The sequence below is a fragment of the Tachysurus vachellii genome, chromosome 5 (genome assembly GCF_030014155.1).
Source record: "Tachysurus vachellii isolate PV-2020 chromosome 5, HZAU_Pvac_v1, whole genome shotgun sequence".
Lineage (NCBI taxonomy): Eukaryota > Metazoa > Chordata > Actinopteri > Siluriformes > Bagridae > Tachysurus > Tachysurus vachellii.
The window spans coordinates 32,101,601-32,120,164 of NC_083464.1; the positions used below are offsets into that span (position 1 = coordinate 32,101,601).

The 18,564-nt window shown below is 40.1% G+C and overlaps 1 protein-coding gene across 1 annotated transcript in view; it reads left to right on the plus strand.

Annotated features, from left to right (window-relative positions):
- dnah5 (dynein, axonemal, heavy chain 5) overlaps positions 1–18,564 on the plus strand; it is an 88,833-nt gene that overhangs the window by 60,275 nt on the left and 9,994 nt on the right. The window contains exons 56-71 of the mRNA XM_060871257.1: positions 1–40; positions 581–695; positions 2,663–2,839; positions 3,505–3,708; positions 6,481–6,660; positions 7,158–7,295; positions 8,226–8,361; positions 8,528–8,844; positions 9,464–9,619; positions 10,824–11,006; positions 14,084–14,327; positions 14,450–14,564; positions 15,024–15,214; positions 17,109–17,230; positions 17,653–17,802; positions 18,202–18,447. The exon at positions 1–40 is cut by the window's left edge and continues 192 nt beyond it. Coding sequence (XP_060727240.1) covers positions 1–40; positions 581–695; positions 2,663–2,839; positions 3,505–3,708; positions 6,481–6,660; positions 7,158–7,295; positions 8,226–8,361; positions 8,528–8,844; positions 9,464–9,619; positions 10,824–11,006; positions 14,084–14,327; positions 14,450–14,564; positions 15,024–15,214; positions 17,109–17,230; positions 17,653–17,802; positions 18,202–18,447 — 2,714 coding nt within the window. The remainder of the gene's footprint in view (positions 41–580; positions 696–2,662; positions 2,840–3,504; positions 3,709–6,480; positions 6,661–7,157; positions 7,296–8,225; positions 8,362–8,527; positions 8,845–9,463; positions 9,620–10,823; positions 11,007–14,083; positions 14,328–14,449; positions 14,565–15,023; positions 15,215–17,108; positions 17,231–17,652; positions 17,803–18,201; positions 18,448–18,564) is intronic.

Consider the following 18,564-nt stretch of genomic DNA (forward strand, 5'->3'; position numbering starts at 1 on the left):
ACCAAGAGAAGCATTCAGAGGTTCAGACGCTTGCTAACCGGTAAACTCACTGCAAAATTATTACCCCTAACGTACTAGTGTTCATTCATCAAATGATAGGGCAGAAATGTCCTGGTCAGGAAGTGTTTTCACATTTAAACATATTCATGATTCCATTGATACCTGTTAACATTTATAAATATAAAAACTGAAGGGTAGGATAACGGTAGATACAAACGTAATGGCACTAGCTTGTTGATTAGACTTTATTTGAAGGTTGGTTAAGTCGAACCGTTCTAGTAATTTGTGTTTAATAAAACATTTTTTACAGGGATTACTGTATGTAAATGATTTACGCTTGATTTACCACTTTCAGGTTAATTCTAGAACCCATAAGTGTTCACTGGGTTGAAATCTTGGGCAACACTTAAAGATTTTATTTAGAAATCTAATCTAAAACGTTATTTTGCCACCAAGGTGGGTTCAATATAAAACCTAGAACGGTTGAAGACACCCTTTTCTTCAGCTCTATGAGACATAAAATGTTTTGTGGAACAAATAAGACATTTCCATGAATAAGGGTTTCATGAATTCTTCTCAGGATGAACACCGGCCTTCAGAAACTGAAAGAAGCCTCTGAGTCGGTCGCTGCTCTCAGCAAAGAGCTGGAGGTGAAGGAGAAGGAGCTGCAGGTCGCTAACGAAAAGGCTGACATGGTACTGTATGATGTTTATGCTACTGCAGCTCTATTCAACAGTTCTGTAGCAACAGTCTATCAAGAACCTTCAGGGAACCTGCATTATTTCATTCTGAATAGAACGATAGAAAAACAATCTAAATGAAGGCATTTTATGGCATAAATAAGTTTTGAGACGCAGTTACCAGAATTCTTTTGATTCACCGAATCACCGCTCGTTAGATTAGTTTTTATTCTGTTGTTTCCCAGCTGAGGAGTTGCTTAGCAAATGCTATCTCTATTACAGTAGCACAGTAGCATTTAAGCACTAAACCATTTGTTACTGATGAACTATAAAGTTATAAATGTTAAGTAAATGTCACCTTACAGTAATCCTCAACATACCAATGATTCTACTTCAGAATTGGTTTGTTTTGTTGTGATCAATAGACAACATTGCAAGGCAAAGTGTGATTAATGTGCTACATCATAATTAGCTGTTTATTTGATTTCTGATTAGTTTTTTTATTGCTATTTTTACAAGGATCACAAATTCGTGGCACTAACTAAAGTTCACCTGAAAATAGAAGTCAGATTTTAATCTTTAATCTTAATAAATTATGTCTATAGAGGGCTTGTGACCGTGTATCTCATTCACAGCTGTACTTTGGTGAATATGTTCCATATTTCTAATTTAATTGATGGATAAAGCCTTGCTGTAGTTTCTTCTCTACTCCTTCTTTCATCATGCAGTATTTGTTTCTGTGGTCCAGAGCCAAGGTGACTTTACTGTGAGAAATATTCTAAACCCAAATACCTTAAAAATCGCTGAAATGGACCTTCCTGTGAGTCCTACATAAAATGATGATGGATTATTTTACATTTAAGGTGCTCTGATGGTTTGGTGCCAATGTCTCAGAACTGCTGCCATAAAAAAATACATGTACTATACATCTTGTAATGTAAAAATGTATTTACTTATTCACTGGTACTTGTAGAGGGGGGCACGGTGGCTTAGTGGTTAGCACGTTCACCTCACACCTCCAGGGTTGGGGGTTCGATTCCCGCCTCCACCTTGTGTGTGTGGAGTTTGCATGTTCTCCCCGTGCCTCGGGGGTTTCCTCCGGGTACTCCGGTTTCCTCCCCCGGTCCAAAGACATGCATGATAGGTTGATTGGCATCTCTGGAAAATTGTACGTAGTGTGTGATTGTGTGAGTGAATGAGAGTGTGTGTGTGTGTGTGTCCTGTGATGGGTTGGCACTCCATCCAGGGTGTATCCTGCCTTGATGCCCGATGACGCCTGAGATAGGCACAGGCTCCCCGTGACCCGAGGTAGTTCAGATAAGCGGTAGAAGATGAATGAATGAATGAATGAATGGTACTTGTAGAGAACATTAAAGAGTATATCATAAGGAAACTCTACACCAGGCAAACAGATGAACAGTTAAGGGCATTAAATCAAGGGACCTTCTGTTTGTCACAACTCACAACTTACAACTCACAGGGACACAACCTTAACCTTGCAGATAATAGTGTAGGGTGGTGTCCAAAAACCTTGCCAGCATGGACCGCTTTTGAGAAACTAATAGAGGTTCGGGCTCCAAAAGGTATTGGATCCTTTTTGATTTTGGATTCTGGAGTTTTTTCTTGTTTCTTGTTCCACACTTGTTCCAATCTCAAACAAACTTTCAGTTTAAGCCTTCCGTAATTTAGATGTTGAGCTAAATTACATAATATTCTAAACATATTTTTAAGAACTAGTCCCAAGACGTTTGCCATATCTATCAGAAACATGTTAGGATTTCTGTACAATATGACGACCAGATGTTAAAGGATTTGGTTTACTCAGACAGCCGTTACTCTGTCGCATGCATTACAGAACTGGTCGCATGCATTATCACAAAATTTCAAAATAGGTGCTGAAGTGTTCTGCAGATTTTGGGTCATGGTCCTCGATAGTAGACCGACTTACAGTAAGTATCTGTGTTCCTCTTGATCTCCGGCAGGTGCTGAAGGAGGTGACGGTTAAAGCTCAGGCAGCCGAGAAGGTCAAAGTGGAGGTGCAGAAGGTGAAGGACAAAGCGCAGGCCATCGTGGACAGCATCTCTGCAGACAAGGCCATGGCTGAGGGGAAGCTGGAGGCAGCCAGGCCGGCGCTGGAGGAGGCTGAGGCAGCACTGCAGGTCAGATTCAGGCTCCTGAAGACCAATTAAAAGAATGAATTGGTGCATTGCTGGAATAATTAAAAAGAAACAAGGTGGAAAGGGAAAGATGAAGATAGGAAAGGTGAAAAAAGGAAGAATGGTGAAGAATGGTGCGTATATGAGAAAAGAGAAGAAAAGAGGGTTGCAAAGAGAGAAACACAAAAGAACAAGAGGAGACAGAGAACAGCACTGTTTTGTGTGTGTGTGTGTGTGTGTGTGTGTGCGCGTTTCCAGATGTTGTTTTTCTTCTTTTTCTTCATTGTAATTACAAGCTGCCTGTGAGTGTATAAATATAGATGTGATGATAGCACCTCCACTGCAGGGTACAAGGTTCTCACACACACACACACACACACACACACACACACTCACACCTAACTCACTTCCATAAACCCACCAGAGTCTACCACACCACAGATCAATCCTGATTTTGCAGAATGACAAACAAACTAGCAAACAAAGACAAAACGGTTCGTTTTAATCAGCGAATCACAATTCTGATTATTTGACTGTTGTGTAAACAAATATATTTTTACACATTGCCAGTTTTACTTTTATAGGTGACAGTATGTTTATCCTCACCTCACTCCGTTTGTTATCTACTCTGTCTTAATCAGTTATCACCATTCCTGATCTATCCGCAGACGATCAAGCCATCGGACATAGCGACTGTCCGCACTTTGGGCCGCCCCCCTCATCTCATCATGCGTATTATGGACTGCGTGCTGCTGCTGTTCCAGAGGAAACTGAACCCCGTGAAGCTGGACACTGAGAAGAACTGCTTAACTCCATCATGGCAAGAGTCACTAAAGCTCATGACAGCCGGGAATTTCCTGGGAAGCCTGCAGGTATCTGGTTAAGAGAATAAACCTGACTAAAATCATTTATGAGCCATATAAAGTGTACCAGGGTTCCTACAGGATTCTTCAAGTTAAATTCAAGTCTTTTTAAGACCTTTTTAAGACCATTTATATAAAAAATTAATACCTATTTCACGTCCCTACCAGCAAAGAAAAACAAAATCCTTGAACTTGTGTTCATTTATTTTTCAAATGTGGAATGGGTAAAAGATAAGCCAAGCAGCGTGAAAAATAAAAACATTTCAGTAGGCCACAAGAAAGTTTGCCGAACAATGTTAAGTTGTTTTTTAACATGAGCTAGCTACTTATTCCATGCTGGGAATATGGAGAACTGAGAGACCCCTGAACAATAAACATCGAAAATCAGAACTCAACAATAAATTAAATTAAATTAAGAAACACAGTCAACTCTTTAGCTCTTCACTCAGGGCAGCAATGTCTTTATCAAGGACAGCCAGTTCCGTCACCTTCTCCTTATGGCCTCTCCGCAAGAGGTTGGACCTGGAGATCAGGTCAGTGTTGGTGTGGACCCAAAAGCTGTGCGCAGATCCACTCTAGTTGCGGCCATAGCTGGAGGGTCTGCAGCGCTAGCAGCAAACTGGCTAACATTAGCTCCTGTTGCCACTTCAGGCACATTAGCAGATAGCTGGCTAACATTAGTTGGTTGAAACACACAGGCGATGGAAGGAGTTTGTTTTTGTCCATTGAGAGCGTTTATGTGCTTGGACGACTTGGCATGAGACTCTAATGCCTTCATTCCCATTGTACCTAACTGAATCCTTTTTTTGCATATATTGCAAAACGCCTCAAAAACGTTGTTGTCCACTGGTTTTAACCAATGACGAAAAGAGTTTTTATCCAGCCACGCTTCATTAAATTTACATTTCCCCATTACCTCAGAATGAAATTGGTAGCTAGCTAACGTAAAAACAAACTTTAAAAATATAACCGTGTGCGTCAGTCAACCTTTCCTGTGGAATGCTGAGATTTTCATTGATTTCTCGCGCTTCTCCTTTGCTTGTTATGTTGTGTTGTAGTCTATGGCTGTGGTGTTGTAGCACGTGATCTTCCTTTACTGAAGGCATCGCGTGTTCGCAGTATTTTGTACGGTGACCCGGGGCTGCGTTGCGTTCTCAATTATTAGTTCCGCCACTCTTTTATACTACGTCATTTAATCAAAATAATCGTGGTTGACAAATGAAACTTTTGAGGAAAATTACAATATGGAGAAGTTACATACAGCACAATATTTAAGACCCAGACATCAAAATTCAAGACTTTTTAAGGTATTTTTCCAAATTAATAAATTCAATGCTTTTAAGACTTTTTAAGACCCCGCGGGAACCCTGTGTACCTTTAGTTTAGTAAATCAGAATAATTCAGTAATTGCATTTCAGTTTGGCATGACTGCAAGAGTGTGATGAAAATCTAATGCAATGCAACAGAGATTGTTTGTGTTTGAAAGAAGAGACAAAGCAACGGAAGAAGAGATAAAGCAATGTGATTTATTGTCTGTCTGTCTGTCTGTCTGTCTGTCTGCGTATTACACAATCTACCCCATACCTTCTGCCCACACTGTGGTGATGGAATAATCTGGTGAATAATCACATTTCACAATTTTCTCCTTATCCCAGATGTTGTAAGACGCAGCAAGACATGTTTAGTGTCTCTTAATCCTTTTTTTTTTTAGCTTTGTGATGGAGCTGTAAGGTTCAAATAAAATTTGTGTAGTACTCATTGTAATACTGAAGCTAATGATTTTAAACAGCTATCACAAAGCCGTTTAGACTTAAAGGCACGATCATGAAGCAAACTGAACAGACTGGGTATGAATATTAACTTGGGAAATAATTATTAAAACGCTCTATTAAATCAATTGTGCAGCTCGTTTAAAGGCACAATAATGGAACAAACTACACAGGATCATTAACTTTTACAACAGAATTGTTAGTAAACCAGTGTATCAGAGGAGTTACACTGTAATCACTATTAGCATTCTGTTTGGGTTCTACTGTACTGAGAAATGTAAAAATCTCTAAGATGAAAACTCTACCAGGATTCGTATGTAACCTGGTTCCCTGAGAAGGCAATGAGACGCTGCATCATGGCTGACGCAGTAACCCTAATCCTAACCCTAATCCTAGCCCTAACCCTAATCCTAGCCCTAACCCTAATCCTAACCCTAGCCCTAACCCTAATCCTAGCCTTAACCCTAATCCTAGCCCTAACCCCAACCCTAATCCTAACACTAACCCTAGCCTTAACCCTAATCCTAGCCCTAATCCTAACCCTAACCCTAATCCTAGCCCTAACCCTAATCCTAACCCTAGCCTTAACCCTAATCCTAGCCCTAGTCCTAACCCTAGCCCTAACCCTAATCCTAACCCTAGCCTTAACCCTAATCCTAGCCCTAGTCCTAATCCTAACCCTAATCCTAACCCTAGCCTTAACCCTAATCCTAGCCCTAGTCCTAACCCTAGCCCTAACCCTAACCCTAACCCTAACCCTAGCCCTAACCCTAATCCTAGTTCTCATGTCGTCAGTAACACAAGACTGGAACATACATGTTTAAAATGTTCAAGAGTTGGTAAAATATATAAACATATTAAATGTGAAATTGTATTCTGCCTGAAACCGACTCGCAAAACTAACATATCAAGCCTGATGAGCTAGAACTGTGTACATGCTGTATGTTTTTTTTTTTGTTATCTTGTTTACTGCAGTTTACTTGAACTAAACTGAATAATCACATCTCTGCAGCAATTCCCAAAAGACACCATCAACGAGGAGGTCGTGGAGCTTCTCCTCCCGTACTTCGATATGTCCGACTACAACATAGAGACAGCGAGGCGAGTGTGTGGAAATGTTGCAGGCCTCTGCTCCTGGACCAAAGCCATGGCCTCCTTTTTCTCCATTAATAAGGAAGTGCTGCCTTTAAAGGTGAGTCAGGACCCAAACGATTTATTTTTTTTATTAATTCTTTACCCTTTCGCACAAAACATAACCGTGTAAAAGGGACATGAGCTTTGCATTATTTACTAGACCTACAGTATATCCTCATACTGCATTATTACACAAGGAAAATTAATATAAATAAATCTTTGTAGATTTCTGGATAGTCAACTTTGGGGTTTTCCTGTAATAGCATGTCCTACATCTGCTATCATGTTTTTTCCCCTAAGTTTCACTACAATATTAAAATATAGAGTGTGCACGAGTTTAACGAGAGGATTTAGAAAGAGAACACTTACTCTTCTGAGTTACAGCAGGGAGTGGGATTATAAATCATTTTACAGGTGTAAACTGAGTGTGTATGTTGTGTGAGATGTTCAGTATGAGAAAATGACAATGTTTATGATTACAGTATGCAGGCAAGATGATCTCTTTCTCATCTAATATATTATACTATTTATGTCGCTCTCTGCTGACTCTTCCAGGCTAATCTGGCAGTTCAGGAAAACAGGTTGGCTATCGCTAATGTGGACCTGCAGAAAGCTCAGGCCGAGCTGGACGAGAAGCAAGCCGAGCTGGACGTGGTGCAGGCAGAGTACGAGAAGGCCCTGATGGAGAAACAGGTATTTATTTTTAATCATTTCTTTAGGAAGTGATTAGGATTTCTACAACGTTCCACAAAAGGCTAAGACACAATTCCTATAATATGTTCAGGGACAGCTTAACCTCCAAACCTTTAGCAACCTTTCCCCAAAAAAAAATAATAACACCAAATAAAAAGTGTTCTCCGGTACACAAGTTTCAGTACTTTATTTTCAAAAAAACAGCTTGTCGATAGGACGTCTTCACATCATGTTCACCTGCAAATTAGATGAGGGTGATCGCGGGGCATAATTAGCCGCATTAGCGTCACACTCATTAGCTGATAATTGTGCAATTAGCAGCCACTGGGCTGACTGGCCTCACCACGCTGGTTGAAATGAAATGTATGTGCACTTCAGGGAGCAGAAGTTGTCTTTTGTGAAAGAACAAACACTGAATGTAAAATTTAATCTTCTTTGTGATTACTGGAGACGCCCAGTTGAACAAAGATAATTGCTAATTATTAAAATCATGCTCATTATCTATAGCAGGTGTTGTTTTGTACAGGCACTTCGACACTGATGTAGCTCACATAGCCTTTGTGTGAAAATAAACAAGGGCATCATTTGGTTCATCCACCATAGACATTCCTGTGAACGAGTTGTTACTATGGAAACAAAAACCATTGCGATTGGACCTGCCACCAGATCTGCTGTGATAGAAGATTAAGCCAGAACTTTCTTCTGACCAGATTTAAGAACTTTTAATTAAAATTTGAAATGATCACACACCGTCTTCAAGCCATGTCAGGGGGCGTGGCCTAACATATGAAGGTGAAATTGTAATTTAGTAGTAATTATAATGATTATAAATCTCAGCGACACAAAGCTATCAACTACCATCCTCCTTATTTATTAGCTAACACATTCAAATGTTATTATCTGTAATTTGAAATTGTTTTTCGACCGTAGAAATTTCTAGAGGATGCAGAACGTTGCAGACGCAAGATGCAGACGGCTTCCAGCCTGATCAGTGGCCTGGCTGGTGAAAAAGCTCGCTGGACAGAACAGAGCAAAGAGTTCACTGCTCAGACAAAGAGACTCGTTGGTGCGTTTGCTTTATTGATATTCTGTTCATCAATTCATCTAATTTTAGCAAATAATTTACGTTCAGACATTTTTTAAAATAAAATCACTATTGTTCTTGTTTTTTTGTGATGACTTTTTGTTGATTTTTGTGTGTGGTTTTTTTTTGGTGGCGTTGTTTACATCAGGAGACGTTTTGCTGGCCACAGCCTTCCTCTCCTACTCCGGCCCATTTAACCAGGAGTTTCGCAACCTCTTACTGGGTGACTGGCAAAGGGAGATGAGGTCACGGCACATTCCCTTTGGCACTAACCTGAACCTGACCGAGATGCTGATTGATGCACCGACCATCAGCGAGTGGAACCTGCAGGGCCTCCCTAACGATGACCTATCCATCCAGAACGGCATAATCGTGACTACAGCGGCTCGATTTCCACTGCTTATTGACCCACAGACGCAAGGCAAGAGCTGGATCAAGAACAAAGAGGCCAAGAACGAACTTCAGGTGAGGGAAGAAGACAAATCATCCACGGTGACTCTATACTCATGATATTGTAACCCAGTTTATACAGTTATGTAGTTAGATGATTAGACTTTATGTGATTAGTCTTAGTCCTTCCATTTAGGGTGATTTTCATATTCACATCATAGCAGAGAACCACCATCCAAACCATAACATACTGTACCGTAGACGCCCACTAACTCTTCCTACTGTACGTTTGAGCATTTTGGGTTTTTCTTTCAGAAAGAATTGACCACATTTCTTGTTCTTGCAAATGATTTACACAGAAATGTATAGAAAGCTTCATAAATGATGCCCACTGTTATTCAGACCATGTAAACGAGGTTCTACTAATGACCAGTGAAATACTAAACATGTGCTGTTCTAGTCTTAAAATATTTTTAACAATGGTCACATGGGATAATTCCACCAGGCTACTCAGCTTATGAAAGCCCCCACATTATTACCCGTGTGCCACACATTACACAGCCATACCACAGGCACCCAAGCCATTTTCAAAATTTTATTCATTCAGACTTCCTCGTCTTTGGTAACAGCTTCTTCTCTGTAACAGTACTTAAGGTTAGTGTGTGTGTGTGTGTGTGTGTGTGTGTTGTCTCAGATCACATCGCTGAATCACAAGTACTTCAGGAACCACCTGGAGGACAGCTTGTCTCTGGGGCGCCCCCTGTTGATAGAGGATGTGGGCGAAGAGCTCGATCCCGCTCTGGACAATGTGCTGGAGAAGAACTTCATTAAGACTGGCACTACATTCAAGGTTTTACACTAGCAAACTAATTAGACTACAATTCATTTATGATTCAAACCGACTATAATTATTCTTCAGTAGCATTCAGTATTTCATAGAAACAATGTAGAAATGTCTCAGACCAGCCGCAAGTAAACATCCTCAAGCCTTAAACCTCAACGTTAACAGTATCTGTTTCTGGTTTGCTAAAAACTCCCTTTTTGTTGTGCCACATTCTAGCAGGTAAACACAACAGAAGTTATTATGTTTCTCAACAAAATGTGACATCATTGCTTACACTTAACTGCATTTAAACATGTTTCTTAAGGAATAGATTGAATGATGTAACACGAGCGTGATCGATTCACATAGTATCTAACTGGGATGTTGGCCTTGTTGGTTTCGATTCTCAGCTCGGTTGCACGTTTGGTGTTGGATTTTAATCAGGGCTTTAAAACAAATCATGCTGGATGGAGGAAAATGAATCGTGTCAGTTTTACTCGATTCAATCACATGAACTGATCTGAATTACGCCTTCGATTTTAAATCCAACAATATCAGTTATATATAAATCAGTTAAATATTTTTTTTATTCTTTTTTTTTTTGGCTCCTAGCATACAGAACCTCTCGGGTTAAAACTGTTCAACCGCTTAATCTCTAGGCATCAGCAGAGACTGTGTTTTTTCATCCATTTGTGGAGTATGAAATTACTCATCAGCAGGTTTGAGCAATCAAAAATGCAAATATGTGATTAATAGGATCAAAAATGAGTAATGAAGAGCTCCAAAAAAAACCTGAGCGAGCGAGCGAGCAGAGGTGGGCTTCACTCCTCCCAGGTCGCCTCATTATCAGATCTCTCAGTTCTGTGAGCTGGAGCTGGAAATAATGAGCCGATGGCACCATCCGGAGCTGTGACAGGCTTCACTCACAGCTCTGTTAACATGGAGGTGCAAACACCTGATCTCCAGCTTTAATAACAGATATAAGGACGAGAAGACGGTGGCGTTATCGTCACTCGTCATGCGTCATATCAAATGTTTTTATTTCATTCCTTTTTTTAATATAGATGTTACCTGCACTTGTCTTAAGAGCAGATAAAAAGATAACACAAGAAACACAAAATAAATACTAATACATAAAAGATTATTAAAAATTAGGACAAATCGATATCATTGATTAGGTTCATGCAGTCCTGCATGTGCACTGAGTTTTTACTGCTTTCTTTTTAAAAAGGTAAAAGTTGGAGATAAAGAGGTGGACGTGATGAAGGGGTTCCGGCTTTACGTGACCACCAAGTTGCCCAATCCGGCGTACACTCCGGAGATCAGCGCCCGCACGGCTATTATCGACTTCACAGTCACGATGCGAGGTCTGGAGGAACAGCTGCTCGGCCGCGTCATCCTCACGGAGAAACAGGTTCCTCGATACTAGTGTTCATTTCGTCACCTATTTTTAATTTAGTCTTAGTCTTGTGCTAAATGTCCTTGTTAGTTTTAGTCATATTTAGTCATTCACATATCTTTTTTTGTTAGTCAAGTTTTAGTCGACTAAAAGTCTCGTCATTTTAGTCTAGTTTTAGTCAAAAAATTGTAGTCTTTTTTAAAATAACACATTATTACTGAGATTATTACTGATAAACATTTCAGTAAAAAAGTGTTTCACATCTGTTTCACTCGAACTTGACCACATCACATTTTTTACTTTATTGTTACTGCTTTTTATTGTAATGCAAAGACATCGGGACAGAAGCTGTCATGTACAATAAAAGAGCTACGCAGTGACAGGAAATATAATTGAACACAAAAAGCCTAGACCAGGGTGGACTTGCGCTCGGACGAATTGTTTCTACACACACACTAAACAGCGCGAAGCCGCAAACTCGTACTGAATATTTTAAAGACGTAACAGCTGATGAAAAAGCAGAGACAATTGTAGACGAAAATGAAGAGAGATTTTATCTTCGTTTTTATTTTATACAAAACATTTTCGTCTCGTCTTTTTTTCGTCAACAATAATGCATGTTAATTTAGTCTTAGTCAGCGTTTTTGGACAGTGGTGCAGTCTCGTCATCGTCTCGTCTTAGTCATGAAAAAAAAGGTTGTTGACGAACATATTTCATCTCGTCTCGTCTGACGAAATTAACACTACTCGATACCCACCTTAAATCTGACGTCTTTATGATTTCAGATGTTTGTTGAACGTAGAGAAACGCAAGCTCTCAAACGCTCAGGATTGTAGCTTCTACATTCCTGACACTGGAGACTCCTTCCATCGCGTTTCATACTTTTGAGCATTTGTTCGTTTCCTTACCGTTATATTTAAATTACAGGAGACAAAATTCAACCACATCATTCTTTGTTAGTTTACATTCGTACACATTTCTCATCAGATTCAACAGACAATATTTGAGTTGGTTATATTGATATATAAATATAAAATAATATCGCACTGACAATAGTTCTGCAGAGGGGAATTTCTGGACATCAGAAGTGCATCCAAAAAGCACAAGACAGATAATAAAAGACTTTTGTCCTTGTTATTATTCACTCAAACACATACAGGAAGCGTTTTCCTGCCAAATCAGACTAACACTTCTCATTACACACTTTTATATCATTTTAATTAAACAGTACAGTGACCATTTTATTTAAATTACAGGGCTGCTTTAAAGTGACACCCACTTTAATAACCTTCCTCTCACTACCACAGACCTGTGATAATAATATCATTTAATAGCCACTGGAGAAGTGTGCAGTGTATTCAGGCACATAGTTAGCTTTACTGTACAATGACTATTAATTTCAGGAGCCCCACTGTAACTTGGTTAGAGACGGTACCCAAGTCCCTATAGATAGAGTGTGGAGAATCTTATTCATGGTTTAATTCACATCATAGACAGATGAATGAAGAAAAAGTGACAAAAATCTGAACAGGTTCACACATTAATAAAACCAGAGATGAGATGGATGTGGACATGAAGAGAAGCACCAAAGACACATGGATAAAGGAAAAAAACACGCAGTTTTCCCCTGTCACATGTCACCTGTTTATAAGGGAAGTACTTTAGACCTACAGTCATGTGAAAACGTGTGTGAAAGTTAAAAGAAGTGAAGTGAGTGACGTGACACCCGGCTAAGTACAGTGACCCATACTCAGAATTCGTTCTCTACATTTAACCCATCCAAAGTGCACACACACACACACACACACACACAGCAGTGAACACACACCGTGAAGCAGTGGGCAGACATTTATGCTGCGGTGCCCGGGGGGCAGTTGGGGGGTTTGGTGCCTTGCTCAAGAGCACCTCAGTCGTGGTATTGCTGGCCCGAGACTCGAACCCACAACCTTAAGATTAGGAGTCAGACTCTCTAACCATTAGGTCACGACTTCCCCAAAGAACATATACATTCATATAATGAGTGACATTTCAATGCTTTAGACTTTCGAACACTGAATAAAGCATTAGCAAAAATGTCTACTCCCATTTTCATATTCATCTTTGAAACATATTTAAAAAAAGGAAAACTTTCTAGACCAGTTCATTTGCTCCTGGTTTTCCTATTCATGGGGAATCGAAGTGCCGTTCGGTGCCATCAGGGAATAAAAGAACTGGCACTCTGAGAGCTTGCTGAAATCTGGGCCTGAAGATGCTTTAGATTATTATCTCAGGGGATTGCAGATAAAAGTTCAGATGATGTTGAGAGGATATAATAAGAAGGATGAATATAGTGAACCCACATTTCCCATTGTTATAGTGTTTGCCCTCAACTTTTCATTTTTCAAACAATTTAGAACAAATAAACGTTCTCCTGTCTGCATTTCAATTGGATAAGAGGAAGAAGGTATCTACAGTACTATTAAAGCAGTTTAAAGCTATTTATTCTTGACTCCTGTTCCAAATGTCCTGCTAACAGCTATAGAAGTAACAGCAGATATTGAAACAGAGGCTTTCATTGAACAAACTGAATTCAATGTTTGTCAGTTTGAGTGTGGGATTCGACTGCAGGGACGGGGACATGTTAAAGCTACAGGGTGGGATCTTTATCTGTTGGAACAAGGTCTGGACTTGGTGGAGCTTCAAATTTTGGCTCAGATCAGAAAAGTCAAGATCTAATATCTTTAACTCTAAAGTAAGGATTAGACCTTTAAACAACGGAAAAGGACTTTAGGACTTTAGGACTTAGGAATAGATCTGTAAATTCTGGGAAATGTGAAAGATCTTGAGATTATGGGAAAGGGGTCTGATCTTTAGACTTTTGGAATGAGAAGATCTTTAGCATTTGAGCTTTTGGGAAGTGTAGATCATTAACACCCAAGAAACTGGATGGCACTGAAGAATTTTGGGAAGGGGTTAAATAATGAACCTTTAAGACAGGAGTTAGTGCTTTATTTTTTGGGAAGGGATTAGACCTTTAATCACTGGAATGGATCTTTGGACAAAATATGTTATTTGGACTAAATATGTTAACCAAATTGTATCTATGCTCCAGGAGCTGGAGAAGGAGCGCACAGACCTTCTGGAGGACGTAATGGCCAATAAACGCAAGATGAAAGAATTGGAGGACAATCTGCTGTTCAGACTGACCAGCACTAAAGGCTCACTTGTAGATGATGAAAGCCTGATTTCTGTTTTGGCCAACACTAAATGTACTGCTGAGGAAGTCACACTAAAGCTCCAGATTGCTGCTGAAACCGAGGTCCAAATCAATGCAGCCCGAGAAGAGTACAGACCTGGTACCATAGAACTAAATTATCTTTGTCTAGTTTGAACGGTAGCTGTTTCAAAGATTCGTACAAATATCGTTAAGTATTCCGTGTCTCATAAGTTACCTGGTGTTTTATGTTCCCTTGTGTAGTGGCAACCAGAGGTAGCATCCTGTACTTCCTGATCACAGAGATGAGCATGGTGAATGTCATGTACCAGACATCGCTACGGCAATTTCTTGGCCTGTTTGACTTGTCTTTAGCCAGGTAATGGATAAGAAGTGTAAAAAAAAAGATGATGCTGCTCGGGTTAGGGTTATGATAGGGTTGATCTTATGTTATGTTATGCAAATGTCAAAGCCTCAGTCCAAGTGAGCAAACATACACACACACACACACACACACACACACACACACACACAGCATGATGCAACCACCACCATGCTTGTGTGGGATGGTCTTCTTAGTTTGATGACCAGTGATTGGTCTAAAAAAATGTTCCAGTTGTTTCTTTTATATATATATATATATATATATATATATATATAATATATATATATGATATGACATGTAATTAGAGCCTCATATGACATTGTGAAGTGACATTTCATATCGGCTTCCATAGTAAACATTCTGCACAGTGGCATTTCAATAGGTTTTATGAAGACTCTGTCAGTTAATCAGTCAAACACCCAAATAAACAAATGTTGCTGTTTGTTTAAACAGGTCTGCAAAGAGTCCAATTACAGGCAAAAGGATCGCCAACATCATCGAGTACATGACCTACGAAGTGCACAAATATGCAGCCCGAGGCCTGTTCGAGGAACACAAGTTCCTGTTCACGCTGCTGCTGGCACTCAAGATCGACATGCAGAGTCACCGAGTAAAACACGAAGAGTTCCTGACCTTAATTAAAGGTGAGAGTCGAAGAATCAGCGTTTTTGCAGCTCTCGCTTCCTCTCTCCGTTTCTCTGTTTCTGTCTCCCACTCAGATTTGTTCAAAACGGTGCTGATCCTGAAAAAGAAAGAAGAAAAGAAAAAGATATAAATATAGAATCAGTTACATAACAGTGGTGTGATCATTTACTGGTATGACACCATGAAATGAAAACCTGTTGTATTGCAGTCGTTATTCTACACAGGTATTGAAGTCTGAAGTTGTACGACTGTAATTTTAGAATTGTGGTATGTTAATGCTATGTAAAATAAATAAATAAATAAATAAATAAATCAGGGATAGAAAATGCAGACTGAAGGAAATCCAGGGCTGTCAGATATTATGTGATATGTAAAGAATATAAAAAAATAATAATAATTTAAAAAATTAGATATAATAAGCAGGGTCATGGTGGCTTAGTGGTTAGCACGTTCTCCTCACACCTCCAGGGTTGGGGGTTCGATTCCCGCCTCCACCTTGTGTGTGTGGAGTTTGCATGTTCTCCCCGTGCCTCGGGGGTTTCCTCCGGGTACTCCGGTTTCCTCCCCCGGTCCAAAGACATGCATGGTAGGTTGATTGGCATCTCTGGAAAATTGTCCGTAGTGTGTGATTGTGTGAGTGAATGAGAGTGTGTGTGTGTGTGTGTGTGTGTGTGCCCTGTGATGGGTTGGCACTCCGTCCAGGGTGTATCCTGCCTTGATGCCCGATGACGCCTGAGATAGGCACAGGCTCCCCGTGACCCGAGGTAGTTCGGATAAGCGGTAGAAGATGAATGAATGAGAGATATAATAAGCCAAATTTGTATTCACTTATTAAACAATATACTAACATCTTTATTATTCAGCAGCTTATTTACTGAGGGATAAAAACTTTATGTTCAAAACGCTTTTATAGTTCTGACTTGTGTTAAAGGTGTTGAACTGTTTTTTAATAATAATAAAATAAATGGGGGAAAAACATCTTCAGAACTTCAGGACTTACCCGAGTGTAAAATAAAGTGTGATACAGAACCGAGAAAATGAATAAGATGTCTACTGAGAGAATAAAGTCAACTCATTTCTACCTGTTTGTGCTCCAGTGAATACATCCAGCCTGTAAAAAATTAAATTAGTGTGGGACCGCAGATGTGTCACGTTTCAGTGATTATCTTCAATACCAAGTCACAGTGTCCACCGTTACACAAGATGAATTATGAGAGTTTTTAGCAGTGCCTGTGTGGGTAGAAGAAGTAAAGTAAAGTAGCAGTGATGACCTGCTAATGGCAGTTAAATTAAAGGTGATGTTGAAAAGCATGTCAGATATGGAGAGAGGGTTTAAAATACACTCCAATGATCAGAGTAGTTTCTGTTGTTGTTTTTCCCCTGAAACCTGAGATGTAGTCTATTATTCACAATATTTCTTCTTGACATTTGCCAAGGAAGCAAAACTTACAGCTAACTTAGTGCTGCAATTCTTTCCTGAATTTAATTCAACTTAATTCGTATTCCAATAATATACAGTAATAGGTGCCTGTTGGAGACATGAGATAATTATACACACTGATGTCTTGGGGATGAGAGAACACAAGCTTCGAGCTCTCCTTGAATTCATCTTTCGAAAGCCATCAGCTTACTATTCATTTATACATCTTAAAGGACATAATTCATTCCCGGTGATGAATAATTAATAAACTAATAGAGTGTGTAGTTGCTGAAAGAGCAGACTGTAAGTCTTCATCCTAAGTCACGGTATGAGAGTTGAAGGGCTTCAGAAAAAGCATGTAACTAATGAATTACAATTCAGATACAGTGAAGCATCAATAAATCAAAGTATTGCACAGCATTGGACGTGTGTGTGTGTGTGTGTGTGTGTGTGTGTGTGTGTGTGTTTCTCAGGCGGAGCATCTCTGGATCTGAAAGCTTGTCCACCCAAAGCAGCTAAGTGGATCTTGGACATGACGTGGCTCAATTTGGTTGAGCTCAGCAAGCTGTGGCCATTCTCCGACATCCTCGATCAGGTGTGTGTGTGTGTGTGTGTGTGTGTGTGTGTGTACACTGGTTTTTCTGAGCCAGTTGTCCACTGTAGTATTAGATTCCTGTTCTTGGCGGACTAACCTGCAACCCAAACCGGTGTCTGCTGTTGTCGCCCGTCTCCTTCAAGACTCATTCTTCTCATCAGGATTGTAAAGAGTGTTCTTTAGAGTCATCGATGAAGATCACTTTCTCTTAATAATGAACATGTGAATTCCTGACCGTCTCTGTCTCTCTGTCTCTGTGTCTCTCTCACACAGTGTTCTCACCTGGTACACTAATGCCATGTTACTACAGTATATATATTCAGATGAGTGTCTGGGGGCAGGTTTACACTCACACCAGAGTGTGAACAGTAACACACACACACACACACACGACATGACTTGTGTTTGTTGTGTGTGAGCAGATTGGCCGTCATGAGAAGCAGTGGAAGAGCTGGTTTGATAAGGAAGCCCCAGAGGAGGAGCCGATTCCCAACGCCTATGACAAATCCCTGGACTGCTTCAGACGCCTGCTGTTCATTCGCTCCTGGTGTCCAGACAGAACCATCGCGCAGGTTACACAAGCACATATCCAAGCCGTCTCATCCACCGTGTGCTTTTTTCCTCCACTTCAGTGTTCGCTATCTCACACGCATCATGCTGACGTACCAGACCCAAAGCTTTGTTTCCTCCTAACTGAACACTATGAAAATAGCATGTTGCTACGGTTACAGTTCAAAGGACGTCACCTGCCTATATTCCTGTTGCTTTCAATTAGAATATGTCCATGCACCGTCGCTTCTAAGCACTTCCTTGCTGTGTAAACTCATGTAATACATCATAAAGTATAGGTTTATCTAAGCTTTATTTATGTTTGATGCTTTAGTTACGTTCCAACATGATTACACAAGGAACATTGATCTTAAAATGCACTTATTGTCAATGGCATTTCTTTTTTTTTTTTTATTTCCCAGGCTCGTAAATACATCACAGACTCTTTAGGGGAGAAATATGCCGAAGGTGTGATTCTGGACCTGGAGAGGACGTGGGAGGAGTCAGACCCCCGCACACCCCTTATCTGCTTTTTGTCTATGGGTTCAGACCCGACTGACTTCATCATCGCCCTGGGCAAGAGGCTCAAGATCGAGACACGCTACGTCTCCATGGGCCAGGGACAGGAAGTCCATGCTCGCAAACTCCTGCAGCACTCCATGGCTAACGTAAGAGCAGCTAGCGCATGTTTATTTATTCGGATTTTAATCCGATTAAATGGAATGTATTACTAGCAGCAGCAAAGACGGTAGTTTTGACTGAACAAACACTTACCGTATGACTGT